The sequence below is a fragment of the Triturus cristatus genome, chromosome 6 (genome assembly GCF_964204655.1).
Source record: "Triturus cristatus chromosome 6, aTriCri1.1, whole genome shotgun sequence".
Lineage (NCBI taxonomy): Eukaryota > Metazoa > Chordata > Amphibia > Caudata > Salamandridae > Triturus > Triturus cristatus.
The window spans coordinates 153,808,673-153,834,420 of record NC_140589.1 but is presented as its reverse complement, the minus strand read 5'-3'; the positions used below and the strand labels follow the sequence as shown (position 1 = coordinate 153,834,420).

The 25,748-nt window shown below is 45.3% G+C and overlaps 1 protein-coding gene across 1 annotated transcript in view; it reads right to left on the bottom strand.

Annotated features, from left to right (window-relative positions):
• The window catches only part of SRP9 (signal recognition particle 9), a 73,855-nt gene that overhangs the window by 10,382 nt on the left and 37,725 nt on the right, over window positions 1-25,748 (bottom strand). Inside the window, exon 2 of the mRNA XM_085610396.1 lies at window positions 17,341-17,409. Coding sequence (XP_085466522.1) covers window positions 17,341-17,409 — 69 coding nt within the window. The remainder of the gene's footprint in view (window positions 1-17,340; window positions 17,410-25,748) is intronic.

The window sequence follows — 25,748 nt, the reverse complement described above, 5'->3', positions numbered from 1 at the left end:
CCTCCTTTTCAGTGCCAAAACAATACCTTGGAAAGATGCTTTTTTGCTAAAGTGGCATCCTCCCTATGTAAGACTCTTCTTTGGTGGAGTTGGAGGGGGAAGGTCGAGGGGTCAATCTTTTGTGGTCATGTGCCTGCTTGATTTGCTTCCTCTTCCGGAGATCTGTATTAAACAGTTTGTAGTAATTTTGCATTTTATAACACAAACCTTTGCATTGTACTACCTTCTCCCCACCCCACCTCCCAAAATTCATACTTATTCGGACAAAAATAATCTAGAGGCCCCCCCGTTTCTTAATTAAAGGACCAAAGATGCTATATCACTGATAGTCATCCACAGTGTGGCAGGCTTTCAGGAGGGTAACAGACCTATTTCTAAAATGAAAAAAATACATAGCTTGCAAAGAGAAAAGAAACAAGCATTTGCAATGCAATAGGTCTCGCATTACTGAATGTTTGAGCTATTGGTGTTGCATTATTATTAGCAAAACCAATAGCTCAAACTTTAATAATGCGAGACCTATTGCATTGCAAATGCTTGTTTAAGGGGGGCATCGAAACGGGTCTCTATCTGGCTCTGTTTTGTGCCCCGACACAGGCGGCCCGTTTTTTATTCCGAACTGCAGTGACTGCACTGCTCACTAGTGTAGAGTTACAACATGACTTAATTCCAGGTGAGCGTTGTAGGGGAAGGGAAATCCTTTAAAGAGACATTTTCTCTCTGGATTTCCCTTTTCTTTTTAGGTCTCGGCTCGAAGGCTGCGCTTGCGCAGTCTCGCTCCGAGATTTAATGTTTTAGGAGTGGGGCTTTAACCCGCCCCTTTCTTTCCCTCTTCTCCATTGGCTGGCCTCTTAAATGCTGGTCAGCCATTGGAGAAGAGCTTTGTCGCTCCAAACAAGCCCCGTCTTTTTGCGATTCGGGGGCGTGTTTTTTCGATTCTTTCTCTCCTCTGGAATGTAAACATTCCAGCCAATGGCAAGAGGAGAGAAAGAAAAACACGCCCCCGAATCCAAAAACGCCGCTGCGTTTCTCCGAGGCATTTCTGCTTCACCTCGGAGAAAGGCGGTGGTGGTAATGGCGTCCTCTCCCCCTGCTGTCGGCTCCTGTGTTCGGCTGCTGCACTGTCTCCCGCTTACCTCCAGGAGCGTCGCATCCACGGGGCGTTTGTTGTTGCCAGGCTGGCGCCGCTGCTTCCATTCTCCTCACGTAGGTTGTGGCGCACTGGAGTTTTTTTCCCTCTCTATCCCGCTGATTCCTATGACCCAAGAGACTTGCCAATTTCATTCGAAAGTAGCTCAGTGGATTGGGAGCCTGCCAGAGAGTAATTTCTACACATTGCAGGTTTCAGTCTTGGCAGGGACAAACCTAACCTACATTCTTCCGAAGTCGGTAAAATGGGAGACATTGCGCTGGTAATAGTGCAATCAGTCTACATGCCAGTCCCCTGCGTTCACTATTCAAACGATCAATATGATTTTCATTACGAAGAAATGTGGGGAATAAACTGCAGGCGGAAATAATCTGCAGAATTCAAGGCCCGGTGCCTTGTGTAATGGCAGTGATGGCTGTGGGCAGCATCAATGGCGGATGAGATGGGCTGGCGCACCGCGTACGTGTGACTGTCACCCTCAGACAGGCACACAAAGGAACACCTGCAGCCCGTCCCTTCCCACGGGACACAAATGCGTGCATTGTGACTGCAAACATCCCGGAGCCTGCCAAGTGCACAAATAAAGGGAGGGCATTTGTTTTGAAAGTGTTGCATTAAACAAAGGCGTCTGCGGCTGATGCACGAAGAATGTCTCATCTGGGCATTTCTACAGTGGGGAATCTGCGAGCAAAATAAAGCCCGTCCACGGCACAAGAGGCCACAAAATGGGGGCTGGTTCCAAGAGCCGGGTACAATGGAGGCCAGCCTGGTAAGCGGGCTCCTCGGAGGACAGAGGCGGGACGGGGGGCAAAGATTTAGTGGCGGGAAGGGGCCTGACATATGTCTGACTCTAGCCCAGCCCTACTGGCACTGCAGAGGCACCGAGCGTTTGCAGGGAACTCAAAATAGACTAAAAGCCAGCCTGCCCCTGGTAAGTAAGCATCCTCGGGCGGACAAAATGCAAATGACGTGTAAAGGACGGGTCAATAAGTAAATATCTGTCACTGATGACTGTAGTTATCTAAAATGTCTGATTCGGCCTTTCATACTACCTACGTCAATAAACTGAGTGCCATTATTTGGACAATAGTAACGTTATGTACAGCGCTTAGAAGTGGCAGAGGTGTGCGATGAAACCCTATATAGAAAGGCCAGGATTAGTATTTGACGCAGGCATTCCGCCACTTGCCAATGTGTTGTTTTCCATGTTAGAAGTACTATGGGCAAGTCCCAGCAATACGGTCCGACAAGGCCCAGCAGTGTGTTAGGACAAGTCCCGGCACACACACTGCTGTTGGCTACAAAGCCAGGCCTGGGCTCTAGTAGAGGTGTTCCTGCTAACCAGGGGCGGGTCTAGATTTGACGATGCAGTGTGTCACCACAGGCTCCGGTTTCCTGTCTGAATCACGGGGAAAAAGGCTTTCAGAATCCCCCATCGGCCTTCAAACGCTGCTGTCATTCAGCTCGGCTTAATCGGTGGAAATGTTTAGCTGTCCTCTTTTCCTGCCAAATTCTTTCCACATATTTTGGCGAAAAAGCAACTTGCCAGGCTACGGTCTTCCAGTAACCCCAACCGACACAAAGTAGCTCTGGTGAGTACTGACAAGAGCATAAACGCCAATCTTTCACGCTGCAGCAGCACCCATGGAGTCCCGGCCCTTCCAACATGATTCGACCCAACCAGCCTTAGAGCATTCGGACTCAGGCTATTGCAGCAGACTGTTGAAACCTCCTGCTTTTAAAGCCAGACAAGAGATAAACACTGCTTAGCTCGTGTGGTCTCTCTTCAGTGTTTAGTAGCCTGTGCAGGCCCCCCATTGCCTACCTGTTGTGATGCTTGCATTTTAATATCCTTGGCAGAAAGGGCATGATGCTGAGGGTATGTGGGACCTTTGGAGCTTTCACGGAGACTGGGCATTACGAACAGCGTTTGGTCATTAATCAAAGGGAGCCTGGGCATTTTCAGGAGCAGAGGATATGTAAATATCCAGTTTTTATATAGTGCTGGATACTGTCGATTGATCCACACACAATAAGGGAACCGAGGGACAATGAAATCAATGGGAGTCCACAAGGTCACACAATGTGATCAAGTGAAGACGCCAGGAATAAAACTCAGGACTTCATGTTCCATTGTCAACAAACCAGCCTCTCGAGTCTGTCTACTGCTGATCAGCTGAGCAGTTTGCTGAATATAGCTATATCTGTTTATACCTGGATCCATGCATGGACTGATATTTATTTATACAGTGCAAGCCTAGTTGCTAAGCAATGGCCTGTGCAAGCTATATGTTGTTATGCTATGAATTGATATCTGTATAGGGCACAGGGTGCCGCTAGTATGACACTGCAGCACTTTCAGGAGTTTCCCAATGGTTCGTAGGTTTTCATTGACCCCCACACTAGGATTCAGCTCGAGAGGATTACTGTGTTTCTGGGTTAGCTACAAGAGTTAGGATCTGCAGTCAAGGGTGACGGCTCTTCGACACTCGTCACTCTGAGATGTCAAATACATCACATCTATAGGCCGTGCAGTATCATTCACTGTGATGTCATCAGGGCCAGACCTTGTTTGCAGTTTCCCTTCTTGTGAAGGCATCAGATACCAGGTGGATGTCTTTCCATTCTGGGATAACAATGTAGTAGGTCAAACAGCGCAGTTTCCTTTCATGCCATCAGGATTGTGAATTCTGTCAGTACATAAACATAAACAAGAATAATGTCATGAACAATGCCAACAGCTCTAACTTTAACAATGCCGAGACCATTGCATTATAAATGCTGGTTTAAACTCGGGAGCTGCAACATTATGGTGGTGACACCAGGTCTTTAGGGGGAAGCTATTTCAACAACATTAAAGTCATATGTGCTGCTTATTTACCTTATGCAATTAACAACTATTGAAAAAGCCAACAGTCCTCACTTGTAGATATGATGTTACTTGTATCACATATCTAGGTGCGATGACAAACAGCAAAATACAAGTCGGGCTGCACACTATGCTAAGCACAGATTTTTAGTTTGCGTGTTTTTAAGCCACGCTCTTAACTACATTGGCCACGCCCCTTTGAGAGACCTCCCAGTTTTTTCATCTTACTTAAAGCCCTGCATGTGGCCCTTCTACACCATCCTAAATTTGGCATCTTGTTCATGCTAGTTTAACAGCCACCAAGCTTGCCCTACCCTTTTCAGGATCAAAATGCCAGGTCATGCTTAGTTATTTACATATGGCGCCCAGAGAGGGCTCCGTGTATCTGCTGGCGGTCTATGCATTGCTGTACAAGTAAATTAAAGTAATACACATCAGCTGCTTGCAGTACACCCTTGATAATCGATCAGCAGTTCAATGTTACCTGTTATTATTACGCAACCCTGTGGTACTCCTTTCATCCGATTTATGAAAAGCTGCTGCAGTTCTAACAGGAATTCCACCTGCAGATTGCATACACTTTTCTGCAACAAAACACGCAACCCACTGAGCTATCTCACCAGCTATATAACTTCTCTTATATTCGTTTGATCGTGCACTATACCGCACCACCTCATTTCCATTGTTCTGCCAAGAAAAGGTTTGACATCACAGACTGGATTTCCATTTTTTCCTGGAACACATTTGATTTACTGGTGATTTCTTGGGTGCTTATTGCTGCTGTATGGCACTAGATAGGACCAGGGCTCGAGTCGGGGTACCACGGGGGTGGACGGTGTCCCCCCACTTATTTTACCGGGCGCTCGATAACTGGAGCAAATGGAGCCACATATTCACTCTTTGGCCTCTATGGGGCAAGATCGGAGCTCATTCAGAATGCTGCTCACGCGCTGGCTTCTCTGATGCAATCGCATCTAAGGGGTGAGTGAGGGGAGGCAATGAGTATGATGGTGCAAGCCACATTTCGTGACGTCACTTCCTGTCGTGACTTCAGCGTCCCCCACTTTTTTTTTTTTTTAGGACTTGTGCCCTGGATATAGCCCTTAAACAATCCCTTTTTCATAGATGAATTACATAGATGTTGGCCCTCTTGTGTTATGTGCAGTTTTTTGTCCCAAGATGCATACATATGTTGAGCGTGGGCCCCTATAAAAGGACGCATAATTAACCATCTATCCATATGTTCCCTTTGACAGGTAAGGTGTGAGGGAAACGTCAATGATCCCCACTGCTGGGCCATACGTGACGTCATTTATGGTGCAATGCGAGCTGAATTTGGCTTTGCCTTCATCGATGTCATATGCGATGCTGAATTTGATAGGCTATAGCTACTGCCCGCTTCCTGTCCCCTTGCTATTAGATAAGCGCTTAGAAGCAGGCAAACCTGAGTGTGAGCAAACGTTCGTAATTGATATACGTCAATGGAAGTGTCTTTTCCACGATGGTCATTCTTGCTAAGGTTGCAACTGTAGCATGTCTTTCTCTTTTTATAAAGAAAACAGCCGTCCATAAAATATTGATTTCGTGTTATGATTTCAGAAATTCCAGCTTTAGTTTTTTCCGAGACAGATGGGAGTCGGCAAATCCTACACTTTGGATTGTAGCACATTGTAAAATGGAGAACAGGGGCCAGAAACGCCTTTACTTTTTAAACCTCCCACAAAGCAACGGAGACCATTCAGAAGGATAACGAACGCTGCTTGATTGCTTCCTAATATTCCCATGGTGAGAGAGCTGCCTCAAGCCCCTTGTTCCATCCGGTAGTGGTCATGCCTTTCCAGTGTGGTTTCCAGGGATTTGTATCACTTAGCCAGTTCTCAACCCCTGCTGACCAGCTCACCTTCTTCCTAAATAAAAAATATATTAACGTTTCATATAGCGCTTTGTACGTGTACTTTTGACGGTCTGGACGCTGTAAATATTATGTGCTATTTATTACAGCATAAAGAAATACGATTACATTTTCTCGCCCACACTTGAAGCGAAATTATTTGTCTCGTGAGACGTGACACCTTTAACCGTTGCCAACCCCTCGCCCCCGAATAATAAAGGTAATAATAGTGTCTTCCTGCAGCTGTTCATTTAGTAAATAACATGCTATAACCGAATACGTTTTTATTTTCTTGTCAACCAAAGGCCAGCTGATTTTATTTTTAACCTGTGAGAGAAAAGTATTTTGACGTGCTTTTCTCGTTTAACGTCTTTTTTGTGTTCAGTTCGAACGCCATTTTGTGGATCTGTTTTTGCTGATATCTCTTTTACAAACCCCTTTACACCTCTCAAGAGCTGTCTGAATAGTTGTGGGGTTGAAGCTGTGTGTGTGTGTGGAGGGGGGTGGTTCTACAAATGCGTAGGGGTTCTCAGCAAATATCACTCACTGGGGCAGCTGGGAGTTCAGAGTCCCTCATGGGTCTCTGGAGTGGCTCCCCGGCTCCCTCGGGTGCTCCCGTGGAAGGTTCACGGGAAGGCCCGGCGCTGGGTGTGCGCCAGTCTCACGAGGGGCAGAGCGGTGTCTGCGCCTCCTCAGAGACCTGGCACCAGGGAGATGCAGCGCCAGATGTCCGCTCACTGTAAACACACGGCCAGGGGGCACTGCTTTCGTTAAATGCACCCTCTGTTTTTTGTAATCGTATTCTATATTGTTAAAACTCGTTTATCCTGCTTGAGAACGAATTACAATTACCAACTTAACAGCGACAGTTCGCCCGAAGTGTTGGTTTTTCTTACATGGGCGGTTGCACGAATGAGACAAAAACGCAGCGTTTATCGGTAACCCCCATCCAACACGGCGGTGGATCGCTCCAGTACAGTGGTCCCAATGGCATCTAGTTTTATGAATGGAAGACTCCACTCTGCTGCGCCTACGCCTTTTCTGACGAGGGTAGGCGCAGCACATTCAGGCGGCGTCGGAGGAAGCGATAGTCTCTCTACCTTACCTGAAGACCAGAGGGGCTCAGAAAATAACAAGACAAGCCCGGCGGAGCGTGGCGCACGCGCTTGGCGGGGGCGCGCATTCCAGGCGTGGGAGCGGACCCTTTGAAGTGCGATGCCAAACGGATTGCATGGCGGCACGATGCCGTGATTGTGCGCGTGCTCGCCATGCAATCCGCTTTTCGGAGCACTTTTGGGAGCCCCTTACAATAGTCTCGCTTTGCGATCGCTTACGCGATAGCAAGGCGAGACCTAAAAAAGCACAGCAGGAGAGTTGATGCTGCATTTATGCATATGTGGATGGGTCTTATGGCCTGCCCAGTTATCCCAACCCTGTCAAGTGGTTAGGATTTTTCACTCTACCTCCAGGGCTCTCCTTGTCCTAGTGTGGGGGCTTGCTCCTCTTCCCTCACCAGAAATGCCTATGGGCCAGAGAGGGTTACGCATACCATCTTACCTTTATGTAAATATTGTTTAGGCAGTTGACAGTTTTACCTGTGCTTTACCTTTCTATCCTACCAGACATTTACAAAGAAACAGAAATGTGGCTTCTGCCCCCAACCTAAGCCAGGGGGTGGTGAGAAGGTTTAGACGATTCCGAACCTGCTCAGGGGCTGGAAGATCTGTTGCACACCCCCCCCCCCCCCACCCCCCTTCTGCATTAGTGCTATGTTTGCAATTGCATTGCTCCCTCCTTTAGGTTCCTGCAAGACTCTCCGTCTTGTGCTAAAGAAGCCGTCTCTCACACTAGACTCTTGTTTTAGTTGCTATTCAGCTCCATGTTTTGGTTAAATAAAATTGCTGATGAGAAGCTAATATTTTTGTTTAAATATCTACTATGAAAAAGGTTCATCCTGTTATTTCAAGCAAATGTACCGAACCAATTGGAATATTAGGTTACTAAATCACCTTAACAAAATTAAATCTATAAATAAAGAAGAATTGTTTGATAACTATTTGTTTTACAGCATGAACGGACTAAAAAGTTCAGTTTGGGTGGCAGACTGGGGGACTTGCAGCTCATTGTGCTCTATACCAGATTTGAAGCCTATTATCTGTGCAATGTAGCGGACATTTCGTAAAACCTCTAACCTGGTGTATGAAAAGATGTTGCAGGGGAAGACTCTAAGACAACTGGGGAGGATAGTTACAACCTTAGCATTGTGCAGCAGAACAATATTGATGGGTGGAGCCTCTGCCTCGCACACTGCTGAAAAGATTTTGATGCCAGAAGCTAAAACAAGGCGAGGAGATGTGGCCTACTGGTGCACTGTGCACTGAGATCAGAGGTCGTGGAGGAGATGTCCGTGAGTAGCTGCGGGGGGAGAACCCTGCCCTCTCATATGAAAAGACAACACCAGCTGGAAAGGCATAAGGAGTAGGCAGAGAGGGTCCTTAGGAGTACATTGTGAGGCCTGGCATAGGAGATCGAGCCAAGCCCAGACAAAGGCCCCCCCGCAGTCTGTTTGACTGCTGCTGAAGGAGCTCTGGAGCAGAAGACCAACATGGAGCAGGAGGCTGATATACTGTACTACACGTACCACAGTGCAACTGGGGAAACATGACGACAGCCTGCTGCTATCCTTCTGTGGAAGCAGTTTTTTAATTATCCCCTACCATAACTGGGATGCCTTTGATACCAAATATCTACTAAAAAGGCTTGTAGAATGTGCACAAAAAGGACTTGGATAAAACATTCTAAAGCAAACTGGCATTGCAACGCAAGGCTTGCTCAAGAACGACATTTAGGCAGCACATGATGCTTGCTTAGCAACAGGCAACGCCACACCATATTTAGTACATTGCATTACTATGTAAGTCCCAAAACGTTACAAGCAAAGGACACGTAGGTAGCAATAGCCCCACCACCTCACACCATGCAGGTATCACGCAGTGGTGGCCTTTTCTGATTGGCCTAGTGCTCTGTACTTGTGTAACCTGCCAAGGCTACTGATGGGCAGTAGCCGCCCTTTGTTTAGTTTCTTAGAAAAATGTCTTAATCTTGTTCTTTTACTGAACTTGTATTGTATAAATAATTACGCCGTTCCCTTTGTGGTTAATACGAGATAAAAGGTTGTAGAGGACTTCTCCTTGTCGAACATTCGGCAGCTATGTTGTCTGTTTCCGTGCTGCATGAATTAGCTTTTATTTTTGGCCTACAATACATTCTCTCTTTATCATATGTGCTGACAGACTTGTATTTGCTGGGGGAGGGAGCAGTGAGGGAGAACCTGAACCGCTACAGATCTGGTGGGCTGCTAAAGGAGACTGGACTCCCGAGCAATCCCGTAGGAGCTGGTCATCAAACATGAGGTGGAGAGCAAATTCCACCATGTGAATTCTGGTGGACATGTTAAAGCAAACTTCCAGCTTGCTTACAGTTAAGTTTGTTTAAGTAAATAGAATAGGAAAAATTAACAAACGCCCACTTGAGGAGGCCATGAGAGGTCACCTATAGCTCTCAGCCTGAGACTGTTGCCCTGGACTCGGTGCTGAAGGGGATGGAGATCCTTGTTGGGAGATGTGTATTTCTAAACTACCAGCCTTGTGTCTGCCCTCAGATTGGAGTTTGGTGTCCTGTGGCTCTTCAATTAACAAATGACTAGGAGACCTGGAAGACCTGTACAGTTCAACAAGATATGATGTTATACATAAGATACAACATAAACTTGTGGTGGCTGCAGACTAATGGCCAATCAACGAAAAGCAAACTAGCCCGAAAAGCAAACCGGCCAATAGCAGCTGACAACTGAAGGCAACTGCAGATTTGCGAACTGCACCCGAACAACCGACAGTGTATTTTTAGAGATGACCTTGCTAAGGGCAGTCCTGAGGAAAGTCGCAGAAAATACAAAGCAGACAGAGGTTTCGCTGGAGTGTGTCACGAATAATGCAGCCAAAAAGTGTACAACTATAATCTGGATGCAGGAAACACAGGAGTTCTTTAAACAAGAACAGAGGACAGTGAAATGAGCTGCTTGTATAACAGTCCACTTTTGGTTTACCTGGAGTGAGATGAAGGGTCATCTATTGAATCATTCATAGAACAATGGTACTTGAGATATCAAAACCCACGTCTCAATCCAAGTTGTACTCTATTGAAAGGGCTCAGAAAGCTCTGTGACCTCCCACCAAGCCTGCTGCCCCTCCATGGGCCAGAATGACACATTTCCTCACTTTTAGAAACTGAAATGTGATATCGCAATAGGCGATTAATGGCAATTCTGTGCAGTACGAGGGGCTGAAGATTCAAAGGTTTCTAGATTACACTAGTTGAGTCCAGCATCAGAGTAAATCCTTTGAGACAGTTTAACGAAAGTGTTATAATCTTAGAATACATATAGTTAGTTGGTACGTTCCAAACCCCCCTTACCCCAACCAGTATATGGTATGACCCCAGGGAGCTCACCATGGAATGTTCAGGTGTATTCTATCATTTCTGTGAAAGCAGATGGTCAGAGAATAAAGACTACAGTGACTTACTGGTGTGTGGATTCATCTTTGAATATAACACTGGGGACGACTGCGAAGGGGGCAGCTGACCATCCACCCTCTGTTTATTCTCTCGAAGCAGAAGAAGTATACAGTAACACGACGAGAGCTGCTGGTGACCTGCTTTGGGTGCTGTGCAAGACAGACGAGCAGTGGAGGCATTCAGTACTACTCAGCCTGAGGAGTTGGAGGTGTTCTGGCTAATCTAGAGACTGAGGAATACCAGCGTTCCAGGTGGAGTGTGGCGTCGGACTCTAGTGCCTCAGGTTACAGGGTAACCCCGGGTGCATCGCGGTGTAGATGCAAGTTCTCATCTGTACGCTGAGAGCATCCCCGTGAAGTAACGCTGGCAAGGATGAGTAGGAAGTGAGGTGTGTCCATTTTCATGACCCGCATCAGCAGCTTCCAGCGACGTGGACTTCGTAGGGTTTACACCCAGTTCTGCGCTGTGTGACGGAGTTAAGTGCAGTGGACACAGCAAAGTGGCAGTCTCTCAATTCAGAGTTCCTCAACCCGAGAAGTTGATCGACATTCCGAGCAGTGAGGCGTGTGCAGCTCCAGTCCGCAGCGGTAGACGTCCCAAGTGGAGTTTTTGTGTCGAGGGGCAGCGTGTGAGGAAGTGTGCACCCGTAGCAGTCGAGTGCTGGTTTCCCCAAGGAGCGGACGTCCTGTGAGGCAAGTTCCTTTCTGAGGAACCGGCGCACCAGCCTCTGAGGACCTTCAGGTTTCAGGAAGTCAGTCAGTTTTCTCCGGCGCTCCAGCCGCTTGTAGCCGGCGTCTCATCTCCTCGACAATCTTCGTGTGAGTCTGGAGAGAAGCATCACCGGACTTTTCCACATCGCGACTGGAGTTAAGCCAGTAAGTTATCGTACAGCGAGGCTCAATGGATCCAGGCAGTGCTATGAAGAGGTAATTTTCCTGAATATTGTGAAGGTAAACCAGAGTGCACTGTGTACCCACGCTGAGGCTGGTCAGGAGCGAACAGGGCTTTGCTTACATTGTGTCTGGGGTGAGTCCAGATAAAGTAAAATCAACAGCGGGGGGATGAAGGATCCAAGCAGTGGCGTGAGAAGGTGATATATATACCGGGAATCCTGTGAGGGGGATATAACGGTGCACTGTGGTAGCCACAATAGACTTTCCAAGAAGTACATCAGTGTCTGTGCAGTTCCACTGCGTTTCTGCTGTCGGCGCAAGTGTGTTTATTCAGCCACCATGGGCACGCCAGGCATGAGCCAACCCCCGTCCTTTTTAAATGACTGTGGGGATCCAGAGATCCACTGGAAAGATTGGGCCAAACTGTTCGAATCATACTTGATTGCCATGGGAGGTGAAAGGTTTTCAGCCTTGAGAAAACAGCACATTCTGCTACATAATTTAGGCGTGCACGGTCGCAAGGTTTATGAAACTCTTCCAGAACCAGAGTTGGAGGAGGAGGATGACATTGATGTATTTGAGGTGACATTGATGAAACTGGAGGCACACTTTGGGGATAAAGTCAACGTGGTGTTGGAAAGACACAAATTTTTCAGTAGAGTACAAGGGAAGTGTGAATCTAGCTCTAATTACATTGCAGCCTTAAGGGGGTTAACGCAGTTGTGTGAGTTCGGGGAGTTAAATGACTCACTCATACGCAACCAATTAGTTCGGTGCACAAATAATAGCATGATTCAAGAGAAACTGTTGGCGAAGAATCCCACCTTGAAAGATGCGGTGGCGATTGCACAGTCCGTGGAACATACTGCGAAATGCGTGAAAGAAATGAAAGTGAGAGAGGATGTAGTGGCATCTGTACAAGTGGAGGAGCAAAGTAAAGAGGTGTTAAAAGTGTCAGATAAGTGGAGCACGAGGGAAGCTCAAACCCCTAAAGAGAGTAAAGATATGCGTAATTTAAAATGTTATAGGTGTGGTAGCAGTAACCATCTTGCCAATAACCCAGTGTGTACAGCCAGAAGTGTCATGTGCAAAAAGTGCAACAGAAGGGGACATCTAGCAAGGGTGTGCAGAGAGGGGATAAGTAACACTGTGAGTGTGGTGAGTAGTGGTGAGGAATCTCATGCCAAGTATATTTTCCAAGTGAGGAGCACAGCTGTGGGGGGAAAACAGAACTACCCCAAATGTATTGTGCTGTTCAATAACAAACCACTGGAAGTGTTTGCAGATTCCTGTTCACCTTTCACGTTAATAAATGTACAAGATTTCGTGGAATCTCTGGGCGGGTCAAGAGAAGTATTAGAGACTCCTGATATCACACCTGAAGGGTACACGAGAGATCCCATTCCCCTTGTAGGCATGCTTAACAGCCACATAGATTACAAAGGGAGGACCACAAAGGGTAATGTGTATATTGTAGAACATGGGGCCAATCTCCTGGGGTGGCAACACCAACGGGAATTAGGTATTATACTGGACCCTAGCAAAGAAAAATCAGGTGATCTTGGTTGACAGAGTGAGCAATGAGGAGGGTCTACAGATGATGTTCCCCAAACTTTTCAGTGAGGAGTTGGGCAAACTACGTGATTTCCAGCACAAAATTAAAATCAGATTTGGTGCCAAACCTGTGGTTCACAAATCAAGGTCAGTTCCTTATCACCTAAGGGAGACGCTCAAGAAGGAGCTTGATAAACTTTGCGAAATAGGGGTCATAAAACCTATTGAGGCCACTGAGTGGCTTGCGCCCTTAGTTTTGGCATCTAAGGGTAATGGAAAAGGCATTCGCCTGTGTGTGGATCTACGCTCCTTGAATGAGAACATTTGGGTGGAGAGGTTTCCTCTCCCCAACATCAATGAGATGATAAGCACCATGGGCAAGGCATGCTATTTTTCAGTAATCGATCTGTCCAGGGCGTACCATCAAGTGGAGCTGCATCCCGAGTCGAGACCACTGACAGCGTTCACCTCGCCTTTTGGGGCGTTTAGGTTTGTAAGAATGCCTTTCGGTCTCGCATCAGCGGCCTCGGTATTTCAGAAAATAATGCAGCAGGTATTGAAAGGAATCAAGAACACACTCTGCTTCCAAGATGACATCCTGATGTATGGGGAGACGGAGGAAGCACACGATACCACACTCCATACAGTGTGTCGCAGACTATCTGATGCAGGGTTGACGGTACAGCTGGACAAGTGTAGGATAAAGGTAACGTCGGTAGACTACTTAGGGCACACCATCACCAAAGATGGGTTCAGACCCAAGCACAGCTTAGTCCAGGCCGTAAGTGAGGCCCCACACCCAACGAATAAGGAGGAGCTTAAGTCATTTTGGGGGTTAGTGGAGTACATGTCAAAATTTGTAAAGAATTTTGCGGAATTGTGTGTGGGCTTACGTGAGCTTCTAAAGAAGAACACTGCATTTGTGTGGGAGGAAGAGCACAGTTGTATGGTTGAGATGATAAAGAAGCGCATTCTGGAGTCACCAGCACTGGGTTCTTTTGATCCCAAAAAGAGAACTATTTTAACCACGGACACCTCAAGCAAGGGCGTGGGGGCCATGTTGTCCCAAAAAGGTGAAGGCGAAGAAAGAGTGATAGCGTTTGCATCACGAACCTTGAGTGAGGCAGAACGCAACTACTCTGTCATCGAGAGGGAGGCGTTGGCGTGTTTTTGGGCGGTACACCATTTTAAATTTTTTTTGTGGGGAACCAAGTTTACCATACACACGGACCACAAGCCTCTTACCTTCATGTTTTCGCCGAAGCAGGCACAGAACATGTCCCCTAGAATAAGCAAGTGGGTACTAGGTTTGGAAAACTAGTGTTTCAAAGTTGAGTACCTACCAGGACCCGAAAATGTGATAGCAGATTGCTTATCTAGGCTACCACTCAAGGGTAAACTGAGTGAGGAGGTACTCGATGTACCCATTTGCGCGGTGCATTTAACTTCACTTACTGATGCGGAGTGGGACAAGGGCATGAAGGAAGATGAGACAATGGACATGTTGGAAGAGCTCATTGTCAAGGGGTGGCCGGAAAAGAAGTCGGAAGTCCCCGACAAAGTTAAAGACTTCTGGGAAGTCAGGTTTGAACTCTTGATTATAGCGGGTCGCGTACACAGGGGTGAGAGAGTGGTTCCTCCGGAAGGGCTGAGGAAAAGGATCATAGACCTGGCCCATGAAGGACATTTGGGCAGGAGCCTCACTAAGAATAAAGTGCGGAGCTGTTTTTGGTTCCCCAGAATGGATTCCGAGGTGGAACACACAGTAAAGGAGTGTGTCAGCTGTGCGAGAAGCGACAAAAGCAAAATCATTCACAGGGTTCCTTTGGCCCCTGTCAAAGTACCGATGATTCCGTGGACCAAATTGGCCATGGACATAGTGGGTCCCATGGACATCCTGGGGCCACAGAAGAGATTCATGTTTGTGTTGGTGGATTACACCTCCCATTGGGTAAATTTCAACTTCACAGCGTCCACCACAACTAGCAATCTCATTGCATTTCTAAAAAACATTTTTGTGTATGAGGGTATCCCAGCCACTTTGGTAACGGACAATGGAGTGCAGTTTGTCTCTGAAACTATGAAAGAGTTTTTGGAAGAACACAATATAAATCATGAGAGGACTGGTCTCTATTGCCCAAAGGCCAATGGATTGGTGGAAAGGGCAAATCGTATGATCAAGGAACACATACAACTAGCCATGGCCAACGGGTTAAATGTAGAGGAAGCGTTGAGAGAAGCCATGTGGGCATATCACACGACGCCCAATGTGGTCACAGGGTTATCCCAGTTTGTGTTTCTTCGAGGAAGGGAGCCCAGCACCAAAATGAACCCGAGATGGTTGGGTGGGGGGGAAGAAGTGTGGTACCTGACTTAGTTCGTGCTGAGGAACGTGTAGAGTCTCATCAACAGAAGTACAAGTCATGGTATGATGTGAAACATGGAGCAAAAGCAGTGGAGGTAAAACCCCACACTCAAGTGTGTGTTAGGAAACCTGGTAGGGTGCAACCTGGAACGAGCAAATTTGGTGCACCACAAAAGGTGGAAAGAACAAGTAAGAGTGTAGTACAGTTGGAGAACGGACAAACATGGAGCAAAGACAGAGTTGTAAATACTTCATGAATTATAGTTCTTGTTTAATCCTGCCAAAGGGAGATGTGTTATAATCTTAGAATACATATAGTTAGTTGGTACGTTCCAAACCCCCCTTACCCCAACCAGTATATGGTATGACCCCAGGGAGCTCACCATGGAATGTTCAGGTGTATTCTATCATTTCTGTGAGAGCGGATGGTCAGAGAATAAAGCCTACAGTGACTTACTGGTGTGTGGATTCATCTTTGAATATAACAAAAAGCTTTGAGGAAAGTTTGAATTTTGATGGGAAAGTCAGCATGTAGTTCAGAGTGACCAGAGGAGGCACACTGCAGCTCCTTTTGTTCTCGAAATGGCACTTGGCCGACAAGACTGTTTGGAAAGACTCCATCAGACCCAAACAATAAAAAACACACTCTTGACAGACTGCTACAGCAGAAATACTGGATGAGGAACACCATGACCAAGACTTGATCTTTTCCTTTTATTCCACCCCCCAGGACTCTCATAGTACAAAAGACTACATGTTGGTTAACCAGAATGTTGCCAAGTGGTGTTCTGACTCATATTGCTATGGGAAAATGTTTTCTAATCACTCCCCACATTGATTATAATGAACGTGGCATGGTTACAGGGCCACAGACACTTTGTGAGAACTGAGCCGACGCCTACAGGACCCTGGTCTTTGTAGATATAAAGTGGACGTTGTAATAGAGTACTCTGACAATAACTAGGGTACTGCCTCTACAAGGGCAAAAGAATGGAATGCTATGAAGGGGATAGTGAGGGGTGCCTGCATAGGGAAGGTATATCCGGTGAGTCAGCAATTGAGCTCAGACATAAAAAAAAAAACAGCTGACTAAGGATTTGGAAAGACAGGACACGTGTAAGCCCGGGTTTAAAGAAGTCCTCAATAGTAAACACGGAGAGCAATATGCCTTCTTACTTATATTTTCCTATCCATCCTATAGAGTGAGGCTAGAAAAGGGGAGTGGCAAATCATGGAGACTGCTCGCTAAGTTAGCAGAAAGGGAAACATATTGCGTATTCTTTATTAAAAATGCCAATTTTTGTTGTACACATGGGGAATACTTGGTACATATTAATTGAACATGCGGGTTGAGAATTATTCTGAGAGCGAGAGGTAGTGTGCCGAAGAAAGGTGATAAGCAGTATGATTAGCATGGATATTAAGCTGCGTTAGACGATTTCATTGAAGGAAAATAGGTACATATTATGACGGCCATGGGACTACTCGGGGCTAATAGACAAATATCATTACAATGGATGCAAGTTAGAGGCCCTGCATATGGCCTATGGGGCAAGAAAATGCAGATGTATTTCGTCCAAACTTATCCTAAACTAAGTAACAAGCTGGAATATGGGGACAGATGTGCAGGCTCTAGTGCCAATTTGGTTGACTCCACAATGAATGTATATTGGAATCCACGCTCAGACAATAAAATCAAGATTTGTGCCTAGGAAGCCACTTAGAACGATATTCCTCAAAATACGAATATATGGCTATGTTGTAATGTGTTATGGCTTTGTTGTGATGTGCTTTTTTTCCACTGACTTACTATGGGAAAAAACGTTCGTTTTTTGTGTGTAAATTTTGTTGTGTGCCCTTCTGAATTTTCTTTGGAACTTTTTATATGGGAGGAATTTGGCCTGGCCCCACAATTATCAGAAGCCATTTTGTGGTTATAATGATATGTATGTTCTGTAATGTTCAGTACAGAAAATATATACAATGAGATACGTGTGCACTTAAGATTGTGTTTTCAGTGTCAATCGCATTACTTATACTTACCACTAAGTCATCTGTTACTTTAATACAAAGATTACCATCACAGTGTCTGTATTTTAGCACCACTCTGACCTAAAAGGAGAGAAAAAACGAAATATTAATGTCCAAGTCGCCACAATAAATACACAAATGGTATGCAGAATATTAACCTATTGTGTATATAGTGATAATGCTCGATACGAAGAGCGACACAGTACTCAGGCTAAGGAAGCCTTGTTGAAGGTTAATCACGTATTTGCCGAGCAAGCGGTTCTTCAGAAACTTCTTTAATCGGACATTAAAATCATTAACATGAAAGGCAAAAAGACAAGCACTGGAAATGCAAGAGGTCTCATATTTGTTTGATTACGAGCTTTTGACGTAATAAATGGTAATGTGTTTTACCCATGTGTTATTGTGGAGTGTATGTAGAATTATGTGGGGTGGATTGAAATTGTTATTTGTGGAGCAGCATGAAGCAGAAGAAAGGCGAGTGAGCAGGCAAAGATCAGCGTGAGGCACAAGGAAGGAGAGTGAGGAGAAGAGCAGCGTGAGGCACAAGGAAGAGTGAGGAGAAGAGCAGCGTGAGGCACAAGGAAGAGTGAGGAGAAGAGCAGCGTGGGGCACAAGGAAGAGTGAGGATAAGAGCAGCGCGAGGCACAAGGAAGAGTGAGGATAAGAGCAGCGCGAGGCACATGTAAGGAGTGTGAGGATAAGAGCTGCGGGAGGCACAAGGAAGGAGAGTGAGGAGAAGAGCAGCGTGAGGCACAAGGAAGGAGAGTGAGGAGAAGAGCAGCATGAGGCACATTTGTTTACAGGACAAGGTTCACATAATTTCAAAGACTGCATTGTTATACGAGAGTAGCTGCTAAGTTAATTTTCATTCTCCTGAAGGATCCCTGGTGTTTAGTGACAAACCCCTTCACTGAAATGGAAGAGCTGGGCACAACATGCATAGCATTTGGGTATGCGGTCACTGGAATATGCATGTGACGTCATAACCGCAGATTCAAACCAACAGATCTTTGCCCTTCATCTTCTTGAAGTGAATAAAATGCGTACCAGGGGTTGGGCAACAAAGCTTTTCAGTAGAGGGAGCCATGTAGCAAGCCACATGATTATGGTATTCATTAATAATAAATACAACAACAACAAAAAAAAAGGGTAAATATATTTTGGACGGATGAGTGTCGCAGGAGTGTAACAAGGTATTGATCACAGGTTTCCAGCCAGGGGGCCAGTCTAATGTTGCTTGAGGTTTCTTGCCGCACCCTCTACACTCACATCTGGAGCATTTGTGTCTGGTTTCTAGTGATGCTCCAAGTCAATCTGCAGGGACTATAGCCAACAAAAACAGGGCAATGTAAAGTCCAACTAGCAGCTGTGAAATCGGGGAGCAGCATACAGGGGGAACTTGCAAACATTGTTTTTCCTGCTTCAGCAGAATAGCTGGGACATAGAATGCAGGTGTCAGCAATCTGTAGAACGAATTAGGTGGAAAATCGCCGTAATATGTGATTAGTGTTTATTTCTTCATGAAATCTAGTGGATTTTTTTTTTAAACTATGTTAAAGGATCTAAAAATTGTTCTGGAAATAAGAATACAGTTAGAAACATTCTTACCGCAAAGCAGAAGAGCATCATAGGCAGTAAAGTCTCAACCAAAATGTGTACATTCAGGCCGTTTCACTGTGAAACGATTCAAGCATTGCACGCTAACACTCCACCTAGATCTGTGTGAGGGCTTGAACACTACAACGCGGTAGTAATGCACACTGGCCACAGTACCACTGTACACAGGCTGCACAATTGTGTATTTATCAACTGTATCACTGCATACTGGTTGTAGTGCTACACTCTGTGGCACTCTAACTGTTGCACTGCCAGTCTGCTGCAGTGCAAACTAACCGCACTAAAGAGCATACTTCACAGCAGCGCACACTGTATGCACCACATGTTGTGTATTGTAGCACTGCTCACTATCTGTGGGAAGGCTAACCAATGTGTAGACTGCTCACTTCATTTAGAATTAAATTACAGCATTGCACATTGGCCGTAGCAAATGGCCCTTCCGCTGCATTGGATATTTACTAGAGTATCACTGCACGCCTATCACCGCTGCACACTGTAGAACACATCCAGTAGAGCGTGTACGAGCGGCGCAGGCGGTCATAAGCTATACACTGAATATCCTATCACAGATTTGTGAAAGGTTCGGTTGCCATGACTTACACTGCTCAATATATTTAATAATTCAGTGCGGCAGACTTGGTAGAACTGCCTATCACAGCATTATGCTCTTGCAGAAGTACTGCAGTGTATCCCAGTACATTATATTTTGCACCACACACTCCAGGCATCACTGTGCAGTATTTAATGTGAGCTAAGTTCAGCACAGTGCGCGGATTTTTATTCTGCACAATGCTACACAGGTCATTGGCTTTAACAATGCAAACTGGATGTTGCACTGCTCAATGACACTGTAATGCTGCAATCTGTGTGCAGTAGAGCAATGACTTTAGAACTGCACACCTTTACAGTGCAAACTAATTACGCTGTTGAATGAATGAGGCAGTGCACACTGACGGCTGCCATGCACGATGACTTTAGCATTGCAGTGACTGTACCATCACACACAATGTGTATATGGACAATAGCCGTTGCATGCATACAACACCACTAACTTGCAAAAGTGTAGTGAAAGCTCTGAATCCCTCAGTCTGTTGAGAGGGTCGAATGAACAAACAGGAAAGCACATTTTCATAATGAATAGTTATGCTAACAATTAGGATAATAAAATTGGTAGATTCGTGATAGGGAACATAAAAACAAAACTCTAAATAAAAATATCAGAATAAAGACAATGAACCTGGTATAAAAACCAAAAGTCAAAATCTATTATTAACTATTAAATAAAGCAAACCACACTACCAATAACAAGCGCGGGGCTAGGAAGCTTGGTGTTAGTCTGGAGAGTCAGGTCACACTGTGGATCTTTAGAAGTCACAAGTGAAGGGCAAGCGCCCCCCTGAACATACAGGTTTCCACAAAGTTGCATGCTGGGGTGCATATGTATTCACGATTTCCGAAGTATTTCCTCCCCCTCCCTGCACAAGATGTCGACCAGCAGCATGTGACCTGTATGCCGGAAGTGACTGTGGAAAGGAAAGAGGACTTTCGATGTCAACTGTACAGTACCATGGATACCAGATACCGAAACGGTCTCTCACTAACTTCACAGTGTGAAAGGTGGAAAGAGAAATCAGGTGTTTGATAAGCGTGACTACTCACCTGTAAGGGTCTCAAGGCGCTGGATGGTGTGGGGGGGATTCGCAGGTTCCAGTCCATCAAGGAGGGGGTCGGTCGAAGAGCCAGGTTTTGAGGTTTCTTGCGAAGATGGGGCGCGATGTTGTCTGTCTGAGGTAGAGCGGAAGATCGTTCCAGGCTCTGGCCGTGCAGAAGGAGCGGCTTCCCGATCTGGTCTTTCGGGTACGGGGGACCACGGCGTAGGAGAGCTGGGCTGATCGTAGGGTCCTTTGGGGTGCGTGGAATTTGAGTCGGCTATTCAGGTATGCTGGTCCTGTGTCGTGGAGGGCCTTGTGAGCGTGGGTTAGCATCTTGAATGTGACTAGCTTTGATGGAGAGCCAGTGGAGTGTGCGCAGGTGCTGGAAGATGTGGCAGTGTCTTGGCAGGTTGAGGACCAGTCTTGCGGCGGCGTTTTGGATGTTCTGTAGCTTGCGGGTGAGGTTTGTTTGTTCCAGCATAGAATGCATTGCCGTAGTCGAGCCTGCTGATGACCCGGGCATGAGTGACGATCTTTCTGTGTTCAAGGGGGATCTATTTGAAGGTCTTACGTAGGAGGCGGAGGGTGTGGAAGCAGGAGGACGAGACGGAGTTGATCTGGCGGTCCATTTTGAGCTCTGAGTCCAGGATGATTCCCAGGTTGCGTCGGTGGGGGTGGACGGGCTTCCGAGGGCCACCAGGTGTCGTTCTAGGTGTCTTGGTTTGGGCCCATGAGGAGTACTTCCGTTTTGTTGGTGTTTAGTTGTAGGCAGCTGTTTTTCATCCCTTTGGCGACGGCTTCCAAGTTGTGTCTGGCGGTGTTGGGTTCGTTGGATAGGATGAGTTGGGTGTCGTCTGCGTATGACAAAATGTTGAGTCCGTAGGTTCTGACGATGGGGGCGAGCGGAGCCATGTAGACGTTGAAGTGCGTAGGGAGGACCCCTGGGGGACTCCACAGGTGGTAGGTGTAGGGTCCGAGAGGAAAAGGGGGGGTGGAGTCTGACCCGCTGCGTTCTGCCGGAGAGGAGCGGATCCAGTCGAGACAATCGTATGATAAAATTACAGTCATCTTGAATGCAAGTGGTTACCCCGATGTTGATCTAAACTAATGATGTGTTTAAAATTACACAATTGCATGACATTCTCTGAAAAGTATGATTATAAGGAATTTATTTTGTTACCCAATTTATTGAATAGGATTAATATATCGGGGACGTGAATGAAAAGCCTGTACCTTGGTATGTCATGTTTAAAGGGAACATCGTGACTCAATGTGTTCACGTTTTTTAATTTTCAAACAATTTAAGCGAGCCGCGGCCCTATTAATGCGGAAGTCAACGCTGCTGAAATAAACACATAAAATTTTCGGCGGCGAAACTAAAACATTTTAAATAAATATATTATGTTGTGTGCAGTCAAAATCGAGTAAAACGAGCACGCTGGAAAAAAAAAAAAACAAAAAGAAAAAAAAAAGAAAGAAAAAAAAAGAAAGAAAGAAGCAGCAGCAGCAGTAGGGGGAACTTTCTCCTGCCTGCTGCTGCAACGGAAGGCAGGAGAAAGTTATTTAAGGAAATAGTGCTCAGTCTGTAATGAAAACCTCCTGAGTACCAAAGTAAAGGGCCAGTCCTCATGTGAGGCTACAAAAGGCGGCACTAAGGAGGGACTTTATTAAGCCTATTGAGGAACCAAAAGCAACCTTTTAGAAGTCCATACCTCAATACAGCATGTCTCAAAGAGAAAGCGCAGCCTAGGCGAGACCTAAAAAAAAAAAAAAACACACACACACACACACAAACACACACACCTCTCTTCCCATTTGTTGTTTTACCCCAATTCTGATCATTAAAAATTAAATTAAAAAAGTCCTAGTCTAATGCACAGTCATGAGTAGACAGACTTTAACGTTATTCTTGTTACATAAGTGTGAATATCTCTAAATGCTAGGCATATGCGCCCGGCATGCATCCGATGCACCCCTCTGCCTGTACTTACCCAAACAGGGTGTAGGTGAATTATACATTGCAAGAATGAAACACAAAAATGTATATCCCCTTCAAACTATTGAAATGGCTGATTTAGATCTATCTTTTAAATGTTCCTCAACACTTGCTTATTCCTTTGCATGAAGCAACGTCTTTCCCAAACACACCACTTACCATTTTGTAAAACTGTTTTCCTATCCAAAAGCCTATTCTCTTTAGTTGTCAAAACGTCTGGGTTTAATAAAGGACCCAAACCTCCTCCAACACGTACACTATTGCTAGGGCCACTGGAACTATGGGGTAGAGGAGGACTAAGTTATCCGTCAGAGTCTACTAAATTATGTGAAAAGAAAAAGGCAAATTATGCAACATAATGCAGCACATTTTGTGACAGTATTAACGCAATATTTGTCATTTTTACGCGCTAACACTATCTGGGCAAATATTTCACCTCATTTGTACCAGTCGGACACCCTAATACAGCATTAGGGAACAGAAATAGGACCAATCTTTGTGAAGCGCATTCAAAAGTGCAACAAGTGTTGCTGCGTTTCAGTAAAGTTTGATCCGTTTAACCTAGAAACGTTTTTTTTGTTAAAATCTGCAGATTATGCAACAGATACGTGATTATGTGAAAAATACAGCAAGTCCGGAGTTATGTGAAAAACGCAGCTGCGCAAAACTGCATAATTCTAGTGGCCCAGACTATTGCCTTTATATTTCTTGTAACACTGTCCTCGCCACGTAGTTTCCGCATCAACTCATCTATATTGATGTTCCATGTTTGTCAGCTACAGCGTAGTGCTTAATAACTTAAGCGTAAATGTGCTGTGGGTGTTTCTCCGTGTCAATCAACCTTCAAGGTGCTAAGTTCTCACTGCTAGTGGACTTGTCAACTGTGTCGTTTTACATGCCACGAATATCTTGCAGACACTCACTCATCTTTATCAAGCAACAGACAATTCCCTTCAAGGCATGAATCAATATCCTGTCCAGAGATGCCTGTTGTACCTACTTCTAAGGACTGATAATTCACACCAATTCTTCATCTATCCCATCAGCGTCTGGGACTTTGGATGCTGGAATCACGTGCTCAATATCAGATCAGGCAATAAGGAATCATGCCCTCAGTTTAAATCACAACGCAAACTTCTGCTATCTCTGCTCACCTCATACTTCTGCTATCTCTGCTCACCTCATCTCTTGTTTGTTGCTTTTCTCTAGAACGATGACAAACTCCTCAACAGTGCAGGAAAACAATCCAAAAATGCCATAAGTTAGCAGAATGCACACACTCAGAGTTACCTGAAACATACCTACACTGAAGACTTCTGACCACTGCTTTAACCTTAACTGTTCTTTGACAGATATTTTTTGATGTGGGAATCCCAAATGACCTTTCCCCACCACTAGAAGAGTTTAATTACCCATGTCCCAGCCACCTCAACAGCTGCTAACTCTGCCTCACTTCCCATTGACCAAATCAGAGTCTCTGAGCTTGCAGAAGTCGGAGACAACAGCCATCCCTTGCTCTCCACGGCATATTAATGGTAAACGATCTATTCAGCATAACATACCCAAGAATGCACTGCAACTTGCTTAACCTATTTTAATCAAGCTGCTCACAGAAGACTTGGAATAAATCCTATATTTGCTTCATTCTGAGATATCAAAGTAGCCCATGCAAGCTGAAGCTTCTTGACCTCGCTTATCCTTCCTGAGACCTAGACAGAGTCTTGATCCACGACCACTAATCTACTGCAAAGGGGGGGGGGAAAGAAGGGACCTTCAGTTCTTCTGGGCTCCAGAACCAATAGTTTAGATCTGTCCACGGAATGATAGCAACATGTCAAATCTGGCCAATTCCAGTAGAAATTCAATCCAGTCAACCCAATAATCATGCCACCGCACTTCACGTAACATTTTCTCTAAGAGTTTGAAATAACTCCAAAATAACTCAGCCCCACCGTCCACTCAGACAGATAATAACCTTTATCTATACATGCACAGCTTGGACTGAGCACTCTGGGTGGTAAATTAAGCTGAATAAAGACTGGGGGTCCTCCTGCCAGAATTAAGTCATGTGCTCAAAGATACACGAATTATTCCGCTTCACTCTTCCTTCAATTGCACGATTAACTGTAACCTCCGTGAAAAGACCTGATCTATACTAAATTCTTTGTGGTGGTTAAATAACTACACCCTAGTACAGTCTCCTCCACAGGTTACAGAGTGCAAGACTGGCTTCAACGGATCCATTCTACATAATTCTCCAATTAATAGTAAGAACAAAAGGAACACACACACTGGCACAATCCTCACTTTAACAGGTGAAAGCAAACCTCTCCAGAACGTACAGCTCCAAAATTTAGTAATTTGTTCCCGCTAGAATAGTTCTGCCCATTGACAGCAGACAAAACTTCCTCTTCAGGAACGATTTGAAAATCTTCTCCTTCCTTTTTACCCAACGGGGAGCAAGCAAACAATCTACAAGATCAGCTGTGTCACCTACGAGGCAGCAATGACCAACGCACAACCATATTTGGCTAAAATACATAGGTCAATAGTTTAGCAATACACAAGAAGTCAAGACATCAGCAAGGACAAGAAGTGTAAAATATAGACTAGGAGATAACCCTTCTCTCAACACATGCTGTGTATTTGGAAAAGCACCCCACTGTTCACAAGGCTCACCTCTTCACCCCAACAATTTAGAACTGGATAAAAAAAAGAAAAAAACAAAACCTCTTAAAACAGCCAAAGTCTACCATCACTAGGGCATTACAGAACCTTTAATCTAAAGTTTTAAATCCTTACACTGCTCCCTCTTTCAATACCTCCCCTCAAATTCACAATCTGAAATCGTTCCTTTTAACTTGGTCGGAGTTTCTCTGCTTTACAGCTCGGTTGGTGCTTTATAAAGATCTACACATACCAGGGGTAGTAAATGCTTCACGAATACTAAAAAACAATATGCAGTGAAGAGTATAGTGTTGTCTTGGACATGGGAAGATTAAACTGCAAGTATAATCCTTGGTATCTATCGCCTATGGCTATGCAGTAGGTGTGTTTATATGGTGCTTCTCACATGCACTGCAGCCTCAATCTTTTTTCATAGCAATTGTCAGCTATCATACTTGGATTTTTTATTGCCCTTTTTATTTCTT